Source organism: Paroedura picta, chromosome 6 (assembly GCF_049243985.1).
Source record: "Paroedura picta isolate Pp20150507F chromosome 6, Ppicta_v3.0, whole genome shotgun sequence".
Lineage (NCBI taxonomy): Eukaryota > Metazoa > Chordata > Lepidosauria > Squamata > Gekkonidae > Paroedura > Paroedura picta.
Genome location: NC_135374.1, coordinates 42,056,993 through 42,079,743, shown reverse-complemented (window position 1 = coordinate 42,079,743; position 22,751 = coordinate 42,056,993). Strand labels below are relative to the sequence as shown.

Below are 22,751 nucleotides of genomic sequence, written 5' to 3'. Positions count from 1 at the left end.
GCCTCAGGGTCTCATGCTCTGGATCGTGCTAGACGCGGGCAAATAATTAAGCAGGGGAGGGGCGCAAGAGAGCGGCCCAGGGTCTCCCCCTCCCTTGCGCAGGGGGAGCATAAACACGGTACCTTCGCTCAAAGCTTCCCCAAGCGGGGCGCTGGTCTCTTGGGAACGAAGGATCCCACAGACCGAGGGGGCTCAAACCTAGAGCAGGCCGACAAGTGGGCGACCCTATTTAAAAACCGAATCGCGCACCCTTTTGCTTTTGGGAAATCCATTCGTGCGGAACTCCCCTCCCCCTCCCCCTCCCGAAGCTTCCTCGTTTGTCCCGGCGGGGAAGAACCGTCTGCAGTGCCCGGAGGTGCCGCCGACCCCGAGTCTCCCTCCTCGCCGGGCCCGGCCCGCATAGCGGAAGCCTCTGAAACGGGGGGGGGGGGGGAAGCGCTCATGCGCACCTCCTGCGTGAGGCTAGAAGGGAGGGGGAGGGAACGAGGGCCGGCGCCTGCGCAAAGAGCGGGCGAGGCGGGAGGGGACAGCCAGGGAGCGGGCGAGCAAGGGAGGGTTTATCGGGCGGCCGATTTTGATTAAAATATTCAAAATGGCGGACGGAGGAGCAGCGAGTCAAGATGAGAGTTCGGCGGCGGCGGTGGCGGCAGGTAATCATTACTGCATTTTACATATTCATATTCATACTCGCACACGCGCCCCCCCCGCCGCCCGCCTTCCCCGCTTAGCATAATTTATTAGTACTCAGGATTATTATAATTAACGGCGCAGGAGGGAGCAGGGGGGGCAGCCGCCGTGCGGGGAGAGGCGAGAGGCGCACAGACGGGGGCGGGCACGGGGGGCAACGGGCACAGTCCCCCACCGTCCCCCTCAGAGCCCCGCTCGGGAAGCTAGGCCCGCGCGCCTCCACCGAACCCCTTACATGTGGAGACGAGAGCCGCACAAGCAGCCTGGACGCACAAGTGTGTGTGTGGCTGTGTGTGTGTGGGGGGGGGGCGGCACGCTAATGCCCGGCAGGGGGGCAGAACTGCAGCCCTCTTGGGAGGACGCAGGACCCGCTCCGCTTGCCTATGGACCCCGAGTGGGTCCGCAGACCCCATGTCGCATTGGGCGGGGGGGGGCCTGACCGAGAGGGGACCCGGGAGAGCGGGGGGTGGGTGGGGTGGGGGGATGGAACCCCCCTCTTCGCCGCCCCCCACGCCCCCCGGCAGCGTTACTTCCCCGGAGGCCTAGGCCTGCGCGCCAAGGGGTGCGCGGGGTGGGGATGCTTGGCCGGAGGGAAGGGAGTGGGGGCAGGCTGACCAGAAGGGATTTGCCCCGTGCAGGGCGTGTTTTTGGTCTGGGGTGTGTGTTTTTTTTTGGGGGGGGATACTTTTCCTGGGATGCCCATGGAGGGGGGGGGGGTTGCCCGCCACCGGCAGATCTTGAGCTGCCTTCCCAAATCTCCCCTGACATGGAGGGATTCTTAACAGCTTCCTTTGGGGGCCGGGTCACGGGTGGGGGGGGGGTAGGGGTAGGACGCTTAACAATGCCTCGTTCCCCTTTCTCCCTCCTGGGTGGCGGGGTGGCAGGTTGGCTGCCCGCGGAGAGTGCTGGCTTCTAAGTCTCTCTCTGTCTCTCTCCCCCCCCCCCTTTTCTCCGCTTCTTCTCTCTCATTTGAATAATGTCTAATTCGGGGAGGTTTATATTATTGAAATGGCCGCCTGGTTTTCCCCGCCTCTCATGTTTAGTAATTCAGGCCTTTAATAACAGCCACTCAGAGCCCAATGCCGTGTTTATATTTTACATTCGCCCCATGTGCTTTTGTGGTTCAATATGATTCTTCTTTCTAGCTCGCTTGCCTTTTTACATTTTCTTGGCAACGAGCAGGGCCCTGAGATCAAACGCAGGCTGCGTGGAGAGAAGGGAGGGAAGCTAGGCCCTGGCTCCTTTGGCAGGCGTTTAGGCCTCACTCTCTGCTGCTTGATTTATTTACTAATAACCAAAATGCCCCCCTCCCAGGCCCGGCAGCAAAAACAAAACCCTCCTGGGGCATGAGCAGCATCAAATCTCCTCACAGCTTCTCTCTTTTCCTCTCACATGCGTCAAATAAGGGGCTTATTTTTAATTTATAGCAACAACAGGACTTTCTAAAGCTTCTCTTTGCAGATCAGTGCGTGCGTGTGTGTGTGAGTGTGTGAGGGGGGTCCTCACTCTTTGTTCTGATTGACTTTTTATTGCTACATTCCCCTTGCCCCACATTTTTCATTTACAGCTTTAGGTCTGTAGAATCTATAGTATACTTAATCTAACAATTTAGTCTCCTTTTGTGTATTGAGTTCTTATGAAGCAGTGATGGAATGGATGACAGTCAAGACATTGCAATCCACATTATATATATTGTTGTTTACAGAGGTGATACCAAAACATCTTGACATTTAAAACAGGAGATATGTGGACACTATGGTTCTGTATTTAATATGGTCTCTAAAGCAGATGGATGTGTTTTAACAAGATGAAGACTAGTAACAGTGATATTGAAGTAGGACTCGGTGCTCTCCTTTTAATTATTTTAAAGGTAGTATCTTTTAATACAGTGCTAGCAAACTTGACAGATTTATGTAGCTCTCATTAGTGACCATTCTCTCTAATCTGTGGAGGAAAAGAACCTGACAGCTGAATATTTTCCAGTGTCTGTCTGTTTAATATTAAGCAGTCCTTGAAGCATGACTATGAAGAATGTGGATATAAAGAACATTCAGTACTCTTATGAATTTTATTAAAATGTTTTGATTTTAAAGTTGTTACCTGTGTGTCTTTTTCTGGTCTCAGAAAATTCAAAGTCATAACATCATAAGAGGATCCATACAATTCAGCTGCCCACTTCATAGACCAGCAGCATGAGGTTGACTGGGTAAAAATGTAATATGATTTTATGCCTTAGAAACATATGTTCCTGCATCCATTTCACAATATGTGGTCAAGCTGGTGATGTCACTGACCAGAAGACAAGGTGCAGTTAATTTGATTTATTGGCCTGGAGTTAGGTGTTGTAGTGAAACCTTCTCATAGGGAAACCATTTATCTGAGGACAATTTCCTTTATAGCTGCAATTTAACCACTGCTGAGGCGGTAGATATTTTATCCTGGATGATAAAAATGTACATCACATCTTGCAAACAAAATTTCATTGTAACTGACAATTTAATAAGTTTTAAAGGATGGCTTGCGAGATGCTGATTTTGTGGCGTTAGGAAGAGCCTGGGTTTTACAAACCCAGAATTACAGTGTGCTCATTTTACATCTGATAGTTTTGTGTGCCCAGGGTTGTTCAATAACACATTGAGCATGTTGAGGCTAGGGAAGTAGCCCATTACCATAACTTATGTGGCATGGAATGTAGACTAGTATTGTCATTTTTACCTTGATGGTTTCTTCTGTAGGGTGGAAGTTTATTTCTCATTGATGGTTTATTCTGATATTTGACCAGTCTGAAGTTCCATTATAACAAGTATGCGCACGTGTGTGTGTGAGCACCTCCGCTTAGTCTATGGTGTGTTTCTTATTCTGTTCTCTCAGCCCTTTTGGGGTTTTTTGAAAGAAACTGAATGAGCATTTTAAGTGATCATGATCACTCAGAATATATCAGAAATTTTAGAGAGTCACACTATTACTGTTTTGAGTATTGGTGGCTATGAACCTGACATGATTCTGGGAGGGCTTACACTAGCGGTAGCACTTGTTAATTGCACTGACAGGAGAAGAATCAGCTGGTGCTATTAATGTGTGATCAGGTAAGATATGCTATTGGTTGGTAAAGTTTCTAGCTCTTGTGATGCCATTTATATTCTATGGGATTTCTATATTAATTGGACTGTTTTAATACTGTGGTTCTTATTGTAAGCCACTTTAAATTTCTGAAAAGGTAATTCAGAAATGTCCTAAATAAGTCTTAAAGAATATGGAAATCTTGATTTTGTGTCCTGTAGAGAAACCACATCCAAATTCATGGATAAGCTATTTAACTTGCTTATCAAATTTTCAAGATAAAAGCACTTACTAATTTTCAGTAATTTTTTGAAAAATTATGTTAAAACTGCATCATACTAGTCTTGCTGTAAACAAATTTCATAATATAATTATCTTGGATTGGGTTTAAAAGAAGTCTGTGTTAACAATGTACACTATGCATGTAGCATAAAACCCCTGGGGATTTTCTTGAGGAGGGCTATTTTGTAGTGTAAATCCCACCGGCACTGTAGAGCATAGGAGTGTCCATCCTACCTCTGAGAAACTGTAGGTCCAGTTATGTAGAGTTCCACTTAGTGTTCTGTAGCTGCCTCTGAATTCCATCCATTGCATGCCAGGAAACTGAGGCGGTCAGATTACCCATATGGTATACAAAAAGCAATGTAGTGTTCTGGGGTGGCATATATAGTGTTGCGATACTCATAGATTCAGGATCTATCTCTAGTTTCTTTCTCTTTGCACCTCTCTCCTGGAGGAGGCATACAGCAGTTGTTTACTCCCACAATGCGAGTACAGCTGAACTGAATTATTTTATTGGGAAGAGTGCCCTACTTGCTATAACATATGTAAGTGCAGCACCGCTGAATTGTGTAGCTTATGCATTTGCCTCTTCGGGAGAGTGGCTGCAGGTTTGGAAACCCTGCCATATGGTTTGGCAGTGTTTCCTAGTTCAGTTTTCAGTATTTACACCTTTGGGTTAACTTATGTTTGAGGAACAAGTTTGTAAACATAGATGTAAACGTTTGGTGTTTTGTAGAGAATTAATTAAATTATGTGTTGATTGTGGTACTGAAATACAGAACCTTCCCTTATGTAAGTAGATTGATTAGCAATGAGTTTCAGGACTGTTGTGAATAGGATTTGAGTGGTGGCCCATGCTAACCTGATGTCATCAGATCTTGGGTGACCCTGCTCAGCAATTGGATGGGTGACCATCAAGCAATTCTAGGATTGTTATGTAGAAGCAGGAAATGACAAATCACCTCTGTCATCTTTGCGTTAGTTGCTTTGCGTTACTTGGCTGTGACTTGATAGCTCTTTCCACAATCAGTGTTGAGCTGAGGCTGCTTAGAGCTGACTGTGACTACAGCTCAGTGCTTAAATATATGCCATCTATGTTTGATGAAGGGCAAAAATGGTGAACAACTATACTGGTATGCATGTCATAGAAGACTTTGCACGGCTCTTGGACCTTGTCAGATGTTATATTAGATCTTTTTTATATTATCTTAGATGGGTTGATACTTGCGCTTTTATGTACTGCTTGGACAAGACTTGACTAGTGTAATTCTTCATTTTTTCAAGTTCCTTGTCTTTTCAAATTTCTTCTTTTTATCAGATGATTCCCTAAAATTTGAGAATAATTATGTGCTTCTCAAGTATAGGAGCATCACTTTGAAGATGGTGGTCTGTGAATTTGGAAGCACCAAGAAAATTATATTATTATCAAATATATATGTTGGTGAAAAACAACACCATATGGGGGTATTTTGAGTTAAGATCAAGAATGGGGTAACAGTAGGGCATAGTATAAGGAAGCTATTGACAGTTGCACTAATCAATAAATTTTATTAAAAGTTTAATTGCATAAAATATTCTTTGGGGCAGCGGTCCGCAAGCTTGCGCCCGCTGCGGACCGCTGCTCCGGAGTCCGGGGAGAGGGCGGCCCGGGGGCCTGCGCACACGTGGCAGCCCAAGCACAAGCGCGCTTGCGTGGACTGCCGCACACGCGCGCTTGCGTTCGGCAGGGAGTATTTCAGGGACCCGGTGACCCTCCCCGAGTGCGGCCACAACTTCTGCCGTGCCTGCCTGGCCTGCAGCTGGGGGGCGTCGGGGGAAGAGGCATCCTGCCCGCAGTGCCGAGCAAAAGCGCGGGAAGGAAACCTCTGCCCGAACCCGGCGGCGGCGTTGGCGGGGCTGCCAGCGTTGCTGGCGCCGCCGCTCCCCCCGCCGCTCTTCTCGCCCGGCTTGGCCCCGCTGGTGCCCATTTTTACCTTCTTCTTGGGCTGGTACTTGTAATCGGGGTAGTCGGCCATGTGCTTGACGTGCAGCCGCTCCGCCTCCCAGATGAATGGGATCTTGTTGCTGTCCTTGAGCAGCTTCCAGCGCTTGCCCAGGCGCTTGGAGATTTCGGTGTTGTGCATGTCCGGCGACTGCTCCATGATCTTCCTCTGGTCGATCTGCGACCACACCATGAAGGCGTTCATGGGACGCTTGATGTGCCCATGGGCATCGTGCACAAGCTCGGGTCGTCCGCTTTGCCCCCGGTCGAAGCGGTCGAGCCTGGCGTGGGAGAGGAGGCGATGCCCAGCTCGATGACGGTGCCCGAGTCCGAGCTCTCGCTGGCCAGCAGCGCTTCCGTGTTCTCCGCATTGTTCGTCTGTTGCACCATCTCTGGGGCTCGCACGCGGCGGCAGCGGCGGCTGTGGGGAGGTCAGTGGGGCTCAGTTTGGCACCAGTTTGAGACAAGGCACGCAACTTTCCCCAGCAACTTGGCTGCCTTGCTGCGAACGCCCGGCAGGGGCGCAAACGTGCGTGCACGTTTGCGCCGCCGGCATGCCAGTGGCCGCGGCTCCCCCTCCCGGCCCCTCCGGGCCGCCAGCAAATCGGCCGCTAAAGCGGCCGATTAGCTTGCGGCTCGGCAAGCTTCTCTTCCCTCCCCTCCCGAAGCGAGAAGCTTGCCGGGCCGCGAGCTAATCGGCTGCTTTGGCGGCTGATTTGCTCGCAGCTTGGCGAGCTTCTCACTTCGGGGGGGGGAGGGAAGAAGGAGCCGTGGCCCGGCGCCAAGGCCTTCGCGGCCCGGCAGCGGGCCGCAGCCCACGGGTTGGGGACCACTGCTTTGGGGCAATAATTGTTACTTACAAGTTTTATTTTTACTGCCTTGCTATTGCATTTGGTCCCTGAACTTTCCCCCCTCAGTCCTTAGAATCTTGGTAAAGAATAACTAGTAAAGAACTTTTGCTCCTTTTTAAGTTCCTCTTGATTGCAACACTAAAAACATAGTGCCAAATCCTGAAGAAACAGGATCAAGGAGTAAAGGGGGGTGGGGAATCTTCACTTCCTTAAACTATTGATTTACAAATCCACACGTCATGATAGCTCTGGAAGTTTGATTTTTTTATAATATAATTATACAAGTTTATTAAATTGAGTATGATCATTGTTTTGTTCTTTATATTGTCCTATGTTCTATGCAAACTGCCCTGAGCCTCAGGAAAGGGCGGCAAATAAATAAATAAATAAATAAATATTTGTGTTGTAACTCTCATTGCTGAATAAGCTTCCTGCAGAATATCAAGCATCTAAACACAATCAGTGTGAGAAAGACATAAATGGTTCTCTAGGGTCCAGTATATCCACTTTTTGTTTTAATTGTTAATATTACTTATGCCCCTGTTAGTTTAGTCTGTTTTTCAATAAATAGCAGCAGTGGTAGTTTATGAATGGTGTCAGTGGTATAACACAAGGGAAAGAATGTGGGTATGGAGGGTTGGTTGGCTAGAGCAGTGGTTCTCAGCCTGGTGGTCGGGAGCCCTTTGGGGGTCGAATGACCCTTTCACAGGGGTCACGGCAGGGCAAGCAGCTTGGCTGGGGGTGGTGCCATCCACAGAACAGCCTTGCGGGGTAGATCAAGAGAACGTTTGTCTGTCTGGAGCAGTGGAAAAGAATGAGATTGGCAAGGTAGGACAAGCGGCAGAACTAAACTGAGAAACCCTGGGGGAAAAACGATTTATATATAATCATGAACAATGGATCTTCACGCCATTGGTCAGTTTTGGTTTAATTTCTGTGAAAGAACACTTGCATAATTTTATAGTTGGGGGTCACCACAACATGAGGAACTGTATCAAAGGGTCACAGCATTAGGAAGGTTGAGAACCACTGGGCTACAGACTGTTTGTGTTTGTGTGTTAACTGACACCATTCATAAACTACCACTGCTGCTATTTATTGAAAAACAGACTAAACTAACAGGGGCATAAGTAATATTAGATTGGCGTCCAGAGCTGTACGCGGGCCTTCCCTTGTCCTTGGTCCGGAAACTCCAGCTAGTGCAAAACGCAGCTGCCAGGGTCCTCCTCACTGGTACACCTTGGAGGGCCCACATTCAGCCAGTGCTGAGGCAGCTGCACTGGTTGCCAATTGCTGCCCGGATCCGGTTCAAGGTTTTGGTTTTAACCTTCAAGGCTTTACGCGAGTTGGGACCCACATACCTGAGGGACCGCCTATCGCCCTATGCCCCCCGCAGAGCCTTACGTTCTGCGGGAGAAAATCTGCTGGTCGTTCCCGGCCCCAGGGAAGCACGCCTGGCCTCGACCAGGGCCAGGGCCTTTTCGGTCCTGGCCCCTACCTGGTGGAATGAGCTCCCGGGAGAGCTGCGGGCCCTGCGAGATCTTCCATCATTCCGCAGGGCCTGCAAGACGGAGCTCTTCCGCCAGGTTTACAGTTGAGGACGAGGCTAACATCTATGCCCCCCCCCGGGGACCCGGGACCCGGGATTGAGATTGGTGATTAGTACCATCAGTATCCCCTCTCCACCTGCTTGTAGTAGGAGGGGGAGGTTGATTAGCCTATCTTGCCAGGTTAGCTTGCTAACCGATAATGTTATATTGTAATTGTTGCTGAGGGTTTTTAATGGATTTTATTGGGGGTTTTAAAATGTTGTAACCCACCACGAGCCGTAAGGGAGTGGCGGGCAATAAATCGAAAGATAATAATAATAATAATAATAATAATAATAATAATAATAATAATAATAATAATAATAATGAGGAACCAGAACATTGGGAAAGGGGAATTTTCATTCATTCATTCATTCATTCATTCATTCATTCATTCATTCATTCATTAATTCATATTTATATACCGCTCTCCCTCAAAGACTCAGGGCGGTTTACAGGGAACAGGGAACAGGTACAGATAACATAAGCAAACACATGTGACAACAGCAATAACAATACAGCAATAATAACTCCAACATGATAACAGCAGTAATAATAAGATAGAACTGCAAAGGAGCCTCAGCTCAATTCTTACTGGTACCCAGTGCGCTAGGCAGATTAGTGGCGGTCATAATAGGAGGTGGGGGGGCCTGAGGGCCAATTGGAAGCGATGGTCCAGGTCAACCTTAACCAAATGCCTGGTGGAGGAGCTCCGTTTTGCAGGCCCTGCGGAACTGTTTGGGTTCCGTCAGGGCCCTGAACTGAGGGATAATACCTATTCTGGACTATTTGGAGTACTGTCTTTGCTCCTAGAGTTATAACAATGGAATGTCTGTAGGAGTATGAGGGAGGAAGGGTACAATAGAATGAAGAGCAAAAGGATGTTCCCATGGTAGTAAGAAGATAGTGTGTATTGTTGAAATGATATTAGATTGGTGTCCAGAGCATAATGACAGTGTGATCAAAGTGTAGAGGGTAAAATGACAAAAAGTGGAATGACAGTCCTTCTCAGTAGCTGACAGTGTCCAGTCTGAAATAGCATAGGATTATCCCATGGACATTGCATTAAATGTGCAATGACAATCTTTTATTGTTCTTCCACCCTTCTAACTTGAACTTCACTGTGGGCATTTTTGCTTCCCTCTACGTCCCTTATTGCTATGTTATGTCTTGTTTTTTGGAGCTGTTGTCCTTCCAGTTTTACCCCTTTTCGCATCAGATTCTTCCTTTCTTTTGTGAATTCTCATATTTGCATTGAATCCTGTGGTACTGACTGAAATTCTTTCTACACTGATAGTTTCAATGTGCATCTCTTAAATTATTCCATACTTGTTCCTCAGGTTCCTTCCAGTAGTTATTCATTCATTCATTTTATTAGAGACTAGAGGCAAAGCTCGTTGTCTCCAAGAATACAACGGGCGCTAGAGCTTGGCAGTGGGAAGAGGAAGGTGAGGAGTTGTCCAGTGTGTAAGGTGGGGTTGAATGTTGAGGCCTACTGCACAGGGTTGTTGTGCAGATGAAACAGGAGACAAAAGAGCCAGTTTCCTCTGCAGAATAACGCTGTGCAGTGACCTCAAACCTGCAGAGTTGCAAAAAAGAAAGACACATGGCTTGGCTGTGTCTAACCCCTGGCCAGAGCAGTATTTTAAGTGAAAAGGGGCTTTTCTGTGGCCTCCCTGTCAGCCAACTGTTTCGCAGAAGGGGAAAGTCCCCCCCCCCCTCAAAAGGAAGGCCCTCAGTCTCCCCTGCGTTGCTCTTGGAAAGGCCTCCCTCCCCTCAGTCAGGGGCTGTCAGAGGCTCCTTCGCAGCAGGCCTGAAGGGGGATGGGGAGCACTCTGCAGCCTCCTGCCAGCTCTGTTAGGGTTCTGAGGCAATTTGCAGTTGGACATGACAGTTAGGACAGCCTTGAGGTGAAAAGGGCTGGCGCAGTCTCTGTTCTCATCCCCCTTGGCAGCCCTACTGACCTCCTCTCCCTTTGGTGGTCAGGAGCAGACTGGCAGTCAGACTGGGCTGGGTGAATGGAATTTTGGTCTGTCCTGGTGAGGGGCCAATAGGAAGGCGCTTTGCGTTCCTCCCCATTGGCTGCTTGGCCCTGGATGGACACTCAGAGGGCCCAACCAGGAGCCGCTTTACGGCTCCTGATTGGCCCCTCTTTTATCCTGGACAGGGCTTGCCCTAAATCCTCCTCAGGTGGCCTTACCATTTTATTTAACCGCAGGAGCGGTTAAAGATTGAATGAAGGCATCAGAAAGGTGTTAAACCCTGGGAAGAAAAGCAAACAAATTTCAGGAGATAAATGATTACCCCCTTTTTGCCTTAAACCTCAGGAAATACCTGTCTTTGAATAAGGAGTGAAACATTGAATCAAGATATATTGTTTGTAAATTTATGCTGCTGCAAACCTTAAATGCCAACATTCAAATATTTGTTTTATGTGCTTTGTAAGTTGGTTTTCAACAAAGCGAGAGGAAAAAGCTCTCAAAGCAACTTACATAATGGAAAAAGGTAATTACCATTAGCTAACATTTCAACAACAGGCTTTATGATATGGATAGTAATGTTAGTGACAATAGCATAGTTGCTGCATTTGGCTGTGTTACTAAGCAGTACAAAATGTTTATAGTCTTGTAAATTGTTGCAGCATGGAGAAATATCTTCCTGTATATGGGCCAGCCAGAGCATCTATCAAGCACACTGTTCCTTTAACACAGTGGTTCCCAAACTTATCTGGCCTACCGCCCCCTTTCCAGAAAAAATATTACTCAGTGCCCCCTGGAAATTTTTTAAACAATTTTAATAGCAATTAAACAGAAAGATATGTATTAATGTTTCTACCTTTTTCGTAAAATATATTAAAGAAAGGGGTAAATTAGAAATATTGAAGTTTGAAATTATGAAACACTTTATTGAACTCAGAATAGAAAGGTAATACAAAAAATGTTAGACTGAAAACATAATACAAATAAAGGATGAAGCTTTATATTTATTGGTATGTTTACGAGTTTGAAAAAAAATGATTCAAAAATTCAGAGCGAGACAGAGCGGCGGAGAGAATCGAAAGTGCGGAGCGATAGTATTTCGGTTCTTCGGAGTGAAAAGGTTTGTAAAGCGCATATAATTATTACAAAATAAATAAATAATACTCACCAATTATAGTCGCACTGTTTGTTAGTTAACTTTAACTTGTACAATATCACAACAATCTAACTTAGAGTTATATTACGCTGTAATTTTACCCTAATAATTACGGAAAATCTCCTGATTCATAGCGTGCTCCAAAATCTGCTGGTAGTACTGCCGCTGCCGTTCCAGATTTTGGCCTTGCGATTGACCAATCTCACGAGTGGCAGTTGCCCGCAGCAATGCTCGTAGTACTCACGTGTTTTGGAACGGCAATTCAGTGGCACCGCATGAACAATAGCAGTGCGCGATTGCACATATCTCAATGCTAGTGAGGGAGTATGCTGAAACCGAGCTAACGTCAGTACGTTGTTCAAAGAAAAATTAAGCGTTATGAGCGGAATACATAAATCAATTTTTCTAAATCTTCTCTTCTTTCTTTTATGGTTTCACCGCCCCCTTACAGTTATTCATCGCCCCCAAATGCACCTGTGGCCCATCACCGCCCCCCTGGATCGCTGCAGCACCCACCAGGGGGCGGTAGCGCCCACTTTGGGAATCACTGCTTTAACATGACGAAAGAACTTTATAGACAGCAACTTCTGACACCTCTTGTATCTCATACCTCAGATTCCTCCATCTTTTGTACTGTGTAATAAGCAGGTGAATGTTTGAATATAGATACACACAGGCAAGGAACAGAGTGATGTATAAAAACAGTGAGAAGAAAATGACATGTTTTGGAAGCCATAAAGCTTAAATTGAAAGTTCAGAATGAAGCTGTGAATCTTATGGAGTATTTCTGATTAGAGGTCATGTTCACATTTTCAAGCATGTATTTGTGAAATGCTGTGAATGCTAAAGTATGAGCTCAAGTTAGCTAACTTTCTCACAGTTGCCATGTCACTTCATTAACTTTATTTAGAAGCTTTTATTCTACCTTTCTTGCACAAAGTGGCAGCCCTCATATCCACTGCAAATATAATCTGCCACTCAACTAGTTTCTATCAAAGGCATGCCTTGAAAGAATCACCTTTGGAACTGAGCCAGATGAGCCTTTCTTGCTTCTTCCAACAAAGGGAACAAAAGGGTTGGAGCTGTTGATGTAAAAGAGGTGAGCATGGATGGTAGCCAAATGAATGGCTCTGATGGGCTGCAGTAGGAGGAGACTTGGAGGACCTGGGATGCGTCACAGGACATATTGTGCCTAGATATTTGCAGTCCATTTCTAGAATTACTTAATTTGAAGCAGCTCATAAGATTTCAATGAGGCTTATTCTCCAACTACATTTTTACAGAATTGCTTTCTTGCTGTGTATGGTGATACCCTTGTTTGGAAAGTACAGTATTGTTAAAGTGTAGCTGACTAAATGTCTCGTTATATACTTAAATTTCCTTCTCTGAAAAGAAGTTTCTTCTGTTTTGCATAACATTGAATGTTGAATTGAAGGAGCAGCATTTGGATTTTTTTTTGGGGGGGGGACTCCAAATGGCAGAACTTAATTCCATATAAGAAGCCACTGTTACCCTTTTCACTTCATTCAGAAAGAGGTTCACCATGAAGAAAGAGGAGACTTTATGGGTCTCATTGGCCATATAGATCTAGTTGCATAATTGTGTAAAAATAGGCTGCTCGTTTTAAGCCCCACAGATCTCTTACTGGCAAAAACTAATGTCTGTTTAGCTGTTTTAAGACAGTGGTCATTGACATATCCAAGCCTAGGACACATTCACCCAGGTGGCAGCCTGGGACCTACTGAACTGCAAGCCTATGATCTGTATCTGTTTTCTGTTTCCTATAAACCACCCTGAGCCTTCGGGGGAGGGCGGTATATAAATATAATAAATATAATAAATATAATAAATATAATAAATATAATAAATATAATAAATAAATGTGTATGGCGCCAGTTCCATGGCAAGAAGAGGAGACTCAAAGTTAATGTGAAGTGCTCAGAATACGTAACTGACAACTTGTGAGTAAATTATTTGTATTGCTTAGCCTTATTTTTTGATTAAAAAGAATAAAGGTTAAAAATGTTCCCCAAGATGCATTTTAAATGTTCTGTTTTATGTAGCTTAAGGTTGGAGAAACTTTCGTGGCTCTACACTTGCTATCCATAATAACGTTTCAAATAGCAAAACTCTGAAGAAGTGACATAAATTTACTAAGTAAATCAAAACATATTACACTATACATTATTTACAGTGTTGCAATTAAGATTTCCTTTCACTCCCAAACACCCTCAGGAGTGCCACAACACTAGGTTGCATGGACAATTGCTATAAATTGTGGCCAATGCTTTCATCTAATATACTCGTACAAATGGTAGATATTCATTTATTTTATCTGCCTCTTCAAATAAACAATCTGAAAAGGGATAATCCATGTGAGAATTAGGTGCATGCTGTCCCTATTGCTTAGTGACTGGTTAAATTCTTACTTTGTATTGTCAGGGCTTTGGAGAAAACAGAGGTTATGCAAGTAGAAGTTGGTTCTTATATGCCACTTTTCTCTACCAGGAGTCTCAAAGTGGCTTACATTCGCCTTCCCTTTCCTCTTCCCACAACAGACACTCTGCAAGGTAAGTGAGGCTGAGAGAGTCCTGATATTACTACTCAGTCAGAACAGCTTTATCAGTGCTGTGGCAAGCCCATGGTCACCTAGCTGGCTGCATGTGGGTGAGTGGAGAATCAAACCCAGCTCTCCAGGTTAGAAGTTGATGCTGCTAAATACTACAGCTATCTGCTTCTCTTAGAAGTTAGTGCTCCTAACCACTACACCAAGTCCAACATTCTGTAAAAATGCAGTTGGTTTTTCTAAAACAATATACAGAGTAACAGATTGGTTACCCCCTCTTCTTGAATTCTTTGCATGTTCCAGAGGGAATTGGGAGAAAAAAATTGGATGGCATAAGAAATAATGGCTGGTTAAAAAAAAATACATGCATCCTCAGTTGTGGAAGGGGGAATACAACCATGTAGGCCATCAGTTCATCTCTTGCTAACAGAGGAACAAGGAGGATGATTTTGTCCCCCTTCTACATCTGTTGACCTGTGTGGTTAATCCATGCAGGTTTTGGAAACCAGCTTTCTCAGGGTTACATGGATAGAGGAATGTTCACTACTATTAGTGCCTTTCACTGATTAATCCGAGTATTATACTGATGAGGCTAGTAGTGTGGCACAATGAGGCATTCTTGCTTAGCTTCTCCAATGCTTTTTCATTCTGCACTGCAGACCGAATCAGGATTGGGCTCCTCGCAGCATTTTAAAATCACTTCATTAAATTTTAAATAGTGGCAGTATCCATAGATCCGACTTGAGGATGCTGTCACATCATCTTTTGGGCTTTATTAAATATACCCTCGTTGCCCTTGGTCTGTGTGGTATAGTAGTTAAGAATAGCAGACTGTAAACTGGAAAACCAGGGATGATGCCCCTGTTAGGTGACCTTGGAACAGTTACGGATCTCTCAGAACTCTAAGCTCCACCAATCCCTCAAGGTGCCTATTGTGAGGAGAGGAAGGGAAGGTGAATGTAAGATGCTTTGAGGTTCCTTAAGGTAAAGAAAAGTGGGATATAAAAACCTTCTATTCCTCTGGTCTTCCACATCCTCCAATTAATCTTCCCTTCTAGGGATATTTTCCAAATTCTTCCTTTTACATTCCTGTTCAATTTCATCTAATTGTTACTTTTCCCATTAAGTACCTACTTCCCATATACATTTTTTAACAATGTAAGCCCATCTCAATTTCAGGAATGGTTTTGTTAATACTGAAATAGCTTAAAAACTGTCTGGCATGACCTATTGTAGGCAACATGAAAGGTCTCAGTAGAATTTTGGAAAGCTTACTTGGCCTTGGTTGCAACACTGGAAATGATACTTATTTTCTGTTGTGAGCTAGAAACTTGGTAAACTAGGTCTATAGGAAATCTTTCAAATAGGGGTTGCAGAAATAAAATGTAGGATTTTGAAAAAATAGAGTGGCATGAGATAAAATAAAATTCAAGCCAATTTCTGTATTTAATGTGACTTGTCTGCATAACTTATACACCACTTGAAATGTAGGCCTCCTGAAAGCTCAAGACCATTTGCTTCAATACAGAAAAGGTAATATGTAGGTATTCCTTACAAAGGACATGCAGTCACTGCGCTTATTAATGGATTCTCTTTGCCCCCCCCCAATTACATCTGCATTGCTGCTGTTAAATGGATACATAGTTTCCATTTCAGATTTCTTTTAATCTAAAATATGTCTCTGTGCCTTAAGACATTTCTGAAGTATAGGCTGTAGTGAAGAGTGAAATATTCAGGTAGATTGGAAGGTCTTACAAGCAATGAGAATTAAAGTAGAAAACATCACCGTCGATGTTAGTAGAAAACTGAACTTTGCAAAGCTGCATGGAATGTTAAAATGCCAAGCAGTTAAGAGATTTTTCTTTTGATTCCTAATGTCCTGGACTTTAAAAACCCAGTATAGGCCTGTTTCAATAGAAAATTTAATTACACTGTTACTCACTAGGGTGGCTAACTGCTTGGGAGAAATCGTAGACTATTGTTGTTGTTACGTGCGAAGTCGTGTCAGACCCATCGCGACCCCATGGACACTGATCCTCCAGGCCTTCCTGTCCTCTACCATTCCCCGGAGTCCATTTAAGTTTGCACCTACTGCTTCAGTGACTCCATCCAGCCACCTCATTCTCTGTCGTCCCCTTCTTTTGCCCTCAATCGCTCCAAGCATTAGGCTCTTCTCCAGGGAGTCCTTCCTTCTCATGAGGTGGCCAAAGTATTTGAGTTTCATCTTCAGGATATGGCCTTCTAAAGAGCAGTCAGGGCTGATCTCCTCTAGGACTGACCGGTTTGTTCGCCTTGCAGTCCAAGGGACTCGCAAGAGTCTTCTCCAGCACCAGAGTTCAAAAGCCTCAATTCTTTCACGCTCGGCCTTCCTTATGGTCCAACTTTCGCAGCCATACATTGCAACTGGGAATACCATAGCCTTGACTAAACGCACTTTTGTTGGCAGGGTGATGTCTCTGCTTTTTAGGATGCTGTCTAGATTTGCCATAGCTTTCCTCCCCAGGAGCAAGCGTCCTTTAATTTCTTTGCTGCAGTCCCCATCTGCAGTGATCTTGGAGCCCAGGAAAATAAAATCTGTCACTATCTCCATTTCTTCCCCATCTATTTGCCATGAATTGAGAGGGCCGGATGCCATGATCTTTGTTTTCTTGATGTTGAGTTTCAAGCCAACTTTTGCACTCTCCTCCTTCACCCGCATCAACAGGCTCTTTAGTTCCTCTTCACTTTCTGCCATTAGAGTGGTATCATCTGCATATCTGAGGTTGTTGATATTTCTCCCTGCAATCTTGATCCCAATTTGTGACTCCTCTAATCCCGCATTTCTCATGATGTGCTCTGCATACAAGTTAAATAGGCAAGGCGACAGTATAAAGCCTTGCCGAACTCCTTTCTCAATTTTGAACCAGTTAGTGACTCCATGTTCAGTTCTCACTGTTGCTTCTTGACCTGCATATAAAATTCTCAAGAGACAAATAAGATATTCTGGTATTCCCATCTCTTTAAGAACTTGCCACAATTTGTTGTGCTCCACACAATCAAAGGCTTTAGCATAGTCAATGAAGCAGAAGTAGACGTTCTTCTGGTACTCCCTAGCTTTCTCCATGATCCAGCGTATGTTGGCAATTTGATCTCTAGTTCCTCTGCCTCTTTGAAATCCTGCCTGTACTTCTGGAAGTTCTCGGTCCACATATTGCTGGAGCCTAGCTTGTAGGATTTTGAGCATAACTTTTCTAGCATGAGAAATTAGTGCAATGGTGCGGTAGTTTGAACATTCTTTGGCATTGCCCTTCTTTGGAATTGGAATGTAAACTGACCTTTTCCAATCCTGTGGCCATTGTTGAGTTTTCCAAATTTGCTGGCATATTGAGTGTAGCACTTTTACTGCATCGTCCTTTAAGATTTTGAATAGTTCAACTGGAATGCTGTCACCACCACTAGCTTTATTGTTGCTCAGACTTCCTAAGGCCCATTTGACTTCACATTCCAGGATGTCTGGCTCCAGGTCAGTAACTACCCCATTGTGGTCATCAGGGATGTTAAGCTCGCTCTTGTATAGTTCTTCTGTATAATTTTGCCACCTTTGTTTAATCTCTTCTGCTTCGTTCTCTTCATATCTCCAATTTTCTTGAAAAGATCTCTGGTCCTCCCCATTCTATTGTTTTCTTCTATTTGTTTGCACTGTTCATTTAAGAAGGCATTCTTATCTCTTCTAGCTTTTCTCTGGAATTCTGCATTCAATTGGGTGTATCTTTCTCTTTCTCCCTTGCCTTTCACTTCCCTTCTCTCCTTAGCTATTTGTAAAGCTTCCTCAGACAGCCATTTTGATTTCTTGCATTTCTTTTTCTTTGGGATGGTTTTAGTTGCTACCTCTTGTACAATGTCGCAAACCTCCGTCCATAGTTCTTCAGGCACTCTGTCTATCAGATCTAATTCCTTAAATCTATTTGTCACCTCTACTGTGTATTCGTTGGGGATATGATTTAGTTCATACCTGAGTGGCCTAGTGGTTTTCCCTACTTTCTTCAATTTAAGCCTAAATTTTGCAACAAGAAGCTCATGATCTGAACCACAATCAGCTCCTGGTCTTGTTTTTATTGACTGGATAGAACTTTTCCATCTTTGGCTGCAGAGCACATAGTCAATCTGATTTCTGTGTTGACCGTCTGGTGATGTCCATGTGTAGAGTCGTCTCTTGGGTTGTTGGAAAAGAGACTATTAATTGAATGTTATTTACCTTTTGTGCCATGAAAAGCTTCAGATGCCCATTTCTAAACAATAAGCCTCTGTTAAAATACAGAACATCTTTTTCCAGGTGTGTCAGAAAGCCTAATATTCACTAGAATGGAATAAATTTTGTGACATTTTCAAATGCAGTTTGTTTTATTAGTTGAGATTACAGAAATCAGGAGCAAATTAAGACTATATAGAATTATCTACACCAGGGGTAGTCAAACTGCGGCCCTCCAGATGTCCATGGACTACAATTCCCAGAAGCCCCTGCCAGCGAATGCTGGCAGGGGCTTCTGGGAATTATAGTTCATGGACATCTGGAGGGCCGCAGTTTGACTACCCCTGATCTACACACTTAGGGTATGGCAGAGGAGCAGATGTGAGCCTGCTCAACCTCTTTAGAGATCAGAAATCTAGAGGGGATGATTTTGGGAGATGTCTAAACTGTAATTCGTATAATAAGTTTAGACTTGTTTATTTTAAAAGCTATCCTGCATTTTCTTGCCAGTACTTCTAAGGTGGTTTGTACAGCATTAAACCAGTTAAAAACATATAAATCAAGCATGTACAATGCACTATAGCTGCTGAGGGGTGGGGGTGGGGGAAGAGTACACAAGTAAAGGAGCAGAGCCTTGCCAAAGGAAACAATCATCAAAGTTATTCTGTTTTGGCTCAATGGCAGCCAAGTTCTAGGCTAAAGCACAAGCTGGTTAAAATGAGATGTTAAGCTGGCAAAGGGTGAGGCTCAACTGCAGGGTTATATGGGGAACTTTGATATGCTCCCTTTCCTCTGTCTGGGATCTGGTCCTGCAAAGAGCTACGAAATAGCCTCTTCCTTCCTCCTGAAAAAATGCTAGAATCGGAGAGACCCGGATTGTACTCCTCCACTTAGTCCAGGCTTTAGCTCTGGCTTGCTGCCTTCTCAATTTCCAGGGGAGATCCTGGAGGTTTAGGAGGTGGGCATGTCCTCTTGTGGTTGGTTGGTCCTAAGGGAACTTGAATAGCTTGCTGTTACAGAGCAGTCAGAGTCTGATGCAGGGTCTTCCTCAGGAACATCTGGAGTACACACAGACTTGGGCATGATAGAAACCATAGGAAGCTCATCTTCTGGGGAGTCTTTACCTTGGAGGGGCTGGGACAAGCGATTTCGGCCGTGCACGCGCAATGCGTGTGTGCAGCCCTGCTTCCCTCTCCCCCCCTCCCACAGTAAGAAGCTTGCCAGGCCGCAAGCTTGCGGCCTGGGAAGTTTTTTACTGCGGGGGGGGGGGCGGGGAGAGGGAGCCACGACCCGGTGCCAGGGCCTTTGCGGCCCGGCACCAGGCCATGGCCCGGTGGTTGGGGACCATTAATGTAGACCATTGCTTTCTTCAGAAAATAGATTTAATGATGATTCAGCAACTCACAGTGTATGGGATAATGATATGGAACCACAGGATCAGAAAGCAAGCCATGAGCATGTCTCTGGTGAGGTGATATATAATTTCCTAGATAAATAAGTTGTCTGGGTGACTGTGCAAGAAGTTTTTAATTTGGAGTGGGGGCATCCAAATATTAAAAAATAATCAATTAAGTAGTTTTGTCCAGATATAGATACATCGTTAATATGACTGTTTCAGTAGAAGCTAGAAGATTTATTAATTTCAGACATTTACATCCTATCTTTCTATCAAAATGCCCAAGGCAACTGATTTAAAATGAGTTTAAAAAAGTAGTAACTAGCCAGCCTGTTCAATAATTTAACTCAACAGAGGTCGAGCAAAACAGTAGTAGTGAAGAGGCCTTTTAGATGGCTTTACACTTCTGTAATCCTCGTTTTGGGAGATTTCTGAGTTCTTCCACCAGGCTTTCAGTTGAGATCAGTGACAGGGGCCCCCCTCAAACGTGGCTCCCGTCAAGCAACTCTGACACTCCACATACCCCAACCTAAAGCTGTTGCCCAGCTGCTGCCCCCCCCACCTGATCTGTTACCCTGTGCAGAAAATCTCAAGTTTTGACTGCTGTCCGCCTATTTTTGTTGATTACACCCTATGTTCATGTTTTAAATGTACTAGTCCTGCTGTCCTATGTACGCTCCCCCAAGACATTGCAGTGAGGGGAAGTATATAAATCAGATAAATAAATAAATCGATGATAGCTTTCTCCTGGCTCTTTAGGCAGGCTGTTCTGTATTATTTGAGCAGGAAAGGGATATATAGTCCCCTGTATTTGTAGGACATAGTGATTGTAAAGAACAGTAACTTTAACTGATCTTGGAAACAAATAGGAAAATCATGCAGTTTCTTTAAGGTAGGTATAATGTGTTTGTGTTGGTCAGTCTGTGATAGCATATAGGCAGCTGCATTTTGCATTAAGTTTGAGTTTTAGCATAGCCCCATGTAGGGTGTTCAATAGACCATCTTCACAATAACATCAGTTGGCATGGCCAGGTTAGCTGAATTCAGAGGTGAGAAGACTGGTAAGCTGTAATCTGCTTCTTAAACATAGCAGTGACAAAGAGCACCCCCTACTTCTTTAAATCAGTAGCCCCAAACCTTTTTCGGGCCGGGGACCGTGGGGGAGAGGGAGGTGACAAGCACCCGCAAACCAGCAGGCATGCCTACCTCCCCCCCCATGGCGCAGCGCTCGCGGGGGGGAGGCGCCTGCACGTTTGCAAATGCCCACCAGTGCGCCCGCGCCTCCCTCCCCCCTGCTGTGCGGCCTGGTACTGAGGCCTCTGCGGCCCGGTACTGGGCTGCGGCCCGGTGGTTGGGGAACACCACCATCATCTGCAATTTATTTAGGTATTCACATCCCACTTTTGTTCCCCATTGGAGACCCAAAGCAGTTGACAGCTTCATTTTTTCTCTAATTTATTCTTACAAATCTATCTTGTGAGATAGACTAGGCTGAGAGAGCTTGTCACTGGCCCAGAGCCATCTTTACCATGACATTTCCTTCTTCTTGAGGTTGATGAGGACACTCTGAACTCACCCTAATTGGAAGGTCTGTGTTCAGCCTATTAGACTTCCCAATGGGTGACTGACTGCCAATCTCCGTGTTCATTGTTTTTTTGCTGATCTAACAATTGGTTTCATAGTGTTCTGTAAGCATTGTTTGGCACATGTGACTGTTATCAGCTCTGGAAGTCTCCAGACTGAGTTTTGGCTCCTCCTCCTCTCCAGGAATTGTGGGAAGAGAAACATAAACGTATCAGAGTATGTCCCCCACCCTCAAGAAGAACTTGGCAAGTCCAACGTTCTGATCTCCATGCATAGACAAAAGGAGAAGAGGAAGGGAGTACACATGCTGGAGAACAAACCAGGTTTTGAGGCCTATTTATGTTGCAAATGAAACTAGTGCAGCAACTGAGAAAATGAGTAGGAGAGATCACACAAAAACAGCTATAATACAATGGCTGCTTTAAATTGTTGCAATAGTTAAGGTAAATTAATCTTTACTTTCCTGTCATTCATCTTAGGAAGTTTTGATTTGGAAAAATGTACACATGAAGTATGAAGATCTGTGACCTCTCATAGAAATGACTGGTTAGCAACAAAATAGCTGCTTTCTGACGAATCAGCAGTTAAAATAAAAGATGTTATTTGGTGCTGAGAATTTTGTCATATCGGGTTGCCTCTCCCAAGAATACGTGACCTAAAGGAAAGTCACTCCGAAGCTCGGGAGCATATCACTTCCTCAAGAATGGTATCTAAAGAATGGTCAGATGATTGCCTTCACAAAACGCCATCAGGAGGCAGGTCTAAGAACTAATACTTTGAATGTAACTACTGGCATGGGTGCAGGGGGGATATCAGGAGAGTGGCATCAAAATAATTTGTGAGAGTTATGTACAAGTTTTAAATGGATGTTACTTACTAGAATGTAGCATTTCTCAACATGCATTTAACACTTGAATATATTTTTATATTCTGTATCATTTTCTGTAGTAAGAGGTCATGTTGACCTGGAATACTTCAGTTATGTAATCTGTTTGTTTGTGACTGTTACTGATGTAATTTGTAAAATATGTATCCTTTCATAGATGTACCTCTGTATTAGGAAAAACAGACCATAGTAAAATATCCTTGTATGCTAAAACTGAATTTAATGTACAATGAATTTTTTAAAGGTCTTAATTGGACCATTCTAATCCTTTCCCAACCTAGCTTTATTCTCCCCAGCTAAGAGTGCTAACTACTTGAGTACTTCTATCAAAATGCCTAGGTGGTTACTTCCCTGTTGGATGCATAATAGCATAGGTCTGTTAAGACTGGGGAATGGCCAAGCCAGCTGGAATGCCATATTCTGATGGAACAGGAGCTTAGTAAGAGGAAATTGTTGCTCTAGATCAAGGTTCCCCAACTTGGCATCTGTGGGCATCGTGGCATTGT

General features: G+C 44.6%; 2 protein-coding genes across 10 annotated transcripts in view; one reads left to right on the top strand and one right to left on the bottom strand.

Moving 5' to 3' along the window:
- The first annotated feature begins 531 nt into the window (after positions 1 to 531).
- The window catches only part of POU2F1 (POU class 2 homeobox 1), a 127,769-nt gene continuing 105,549 nt past the window's right edge, over positions 532 to 22,751 (top strand). For 5 of the 9 annotated variants that reach the window (XM_077342263.1, XM_077342265.1, XM_077342257.1 and 2 more), the window contains exon 1: positions 561 to 650. In XM_077342263.1, the coding sequence (XP_077198378.1) occupies positions 593 to 650 (58 nt within the window). In that variant the 5' untranslated portion in view covers positions 561 to 592. Of the gene's footprint in view, positions 651 to 20,156; positions 21,803 to 22,751 lie in introns of those variants that run through there. The other 4 variants (XM_077342259.1, XM_077342261.1, XM_077342262.1 and 1 more) reach the window with 3 other exon arrangements.
- On the bottom strand, positions 5,129 to 6,508 carry LOC143840666 (transcription factor SOX-4-like). The gene is given in 2 exon segments (XM_077344238.1): positions 5,129 to 6,235; positions 6,238 to 6,508. Coding segments are annotated over 2 exon segments (819 nt in total). The 5' UTR covers positions 6,401 to 6,508; the 3' UTR covers positions 5,129 to 5,579.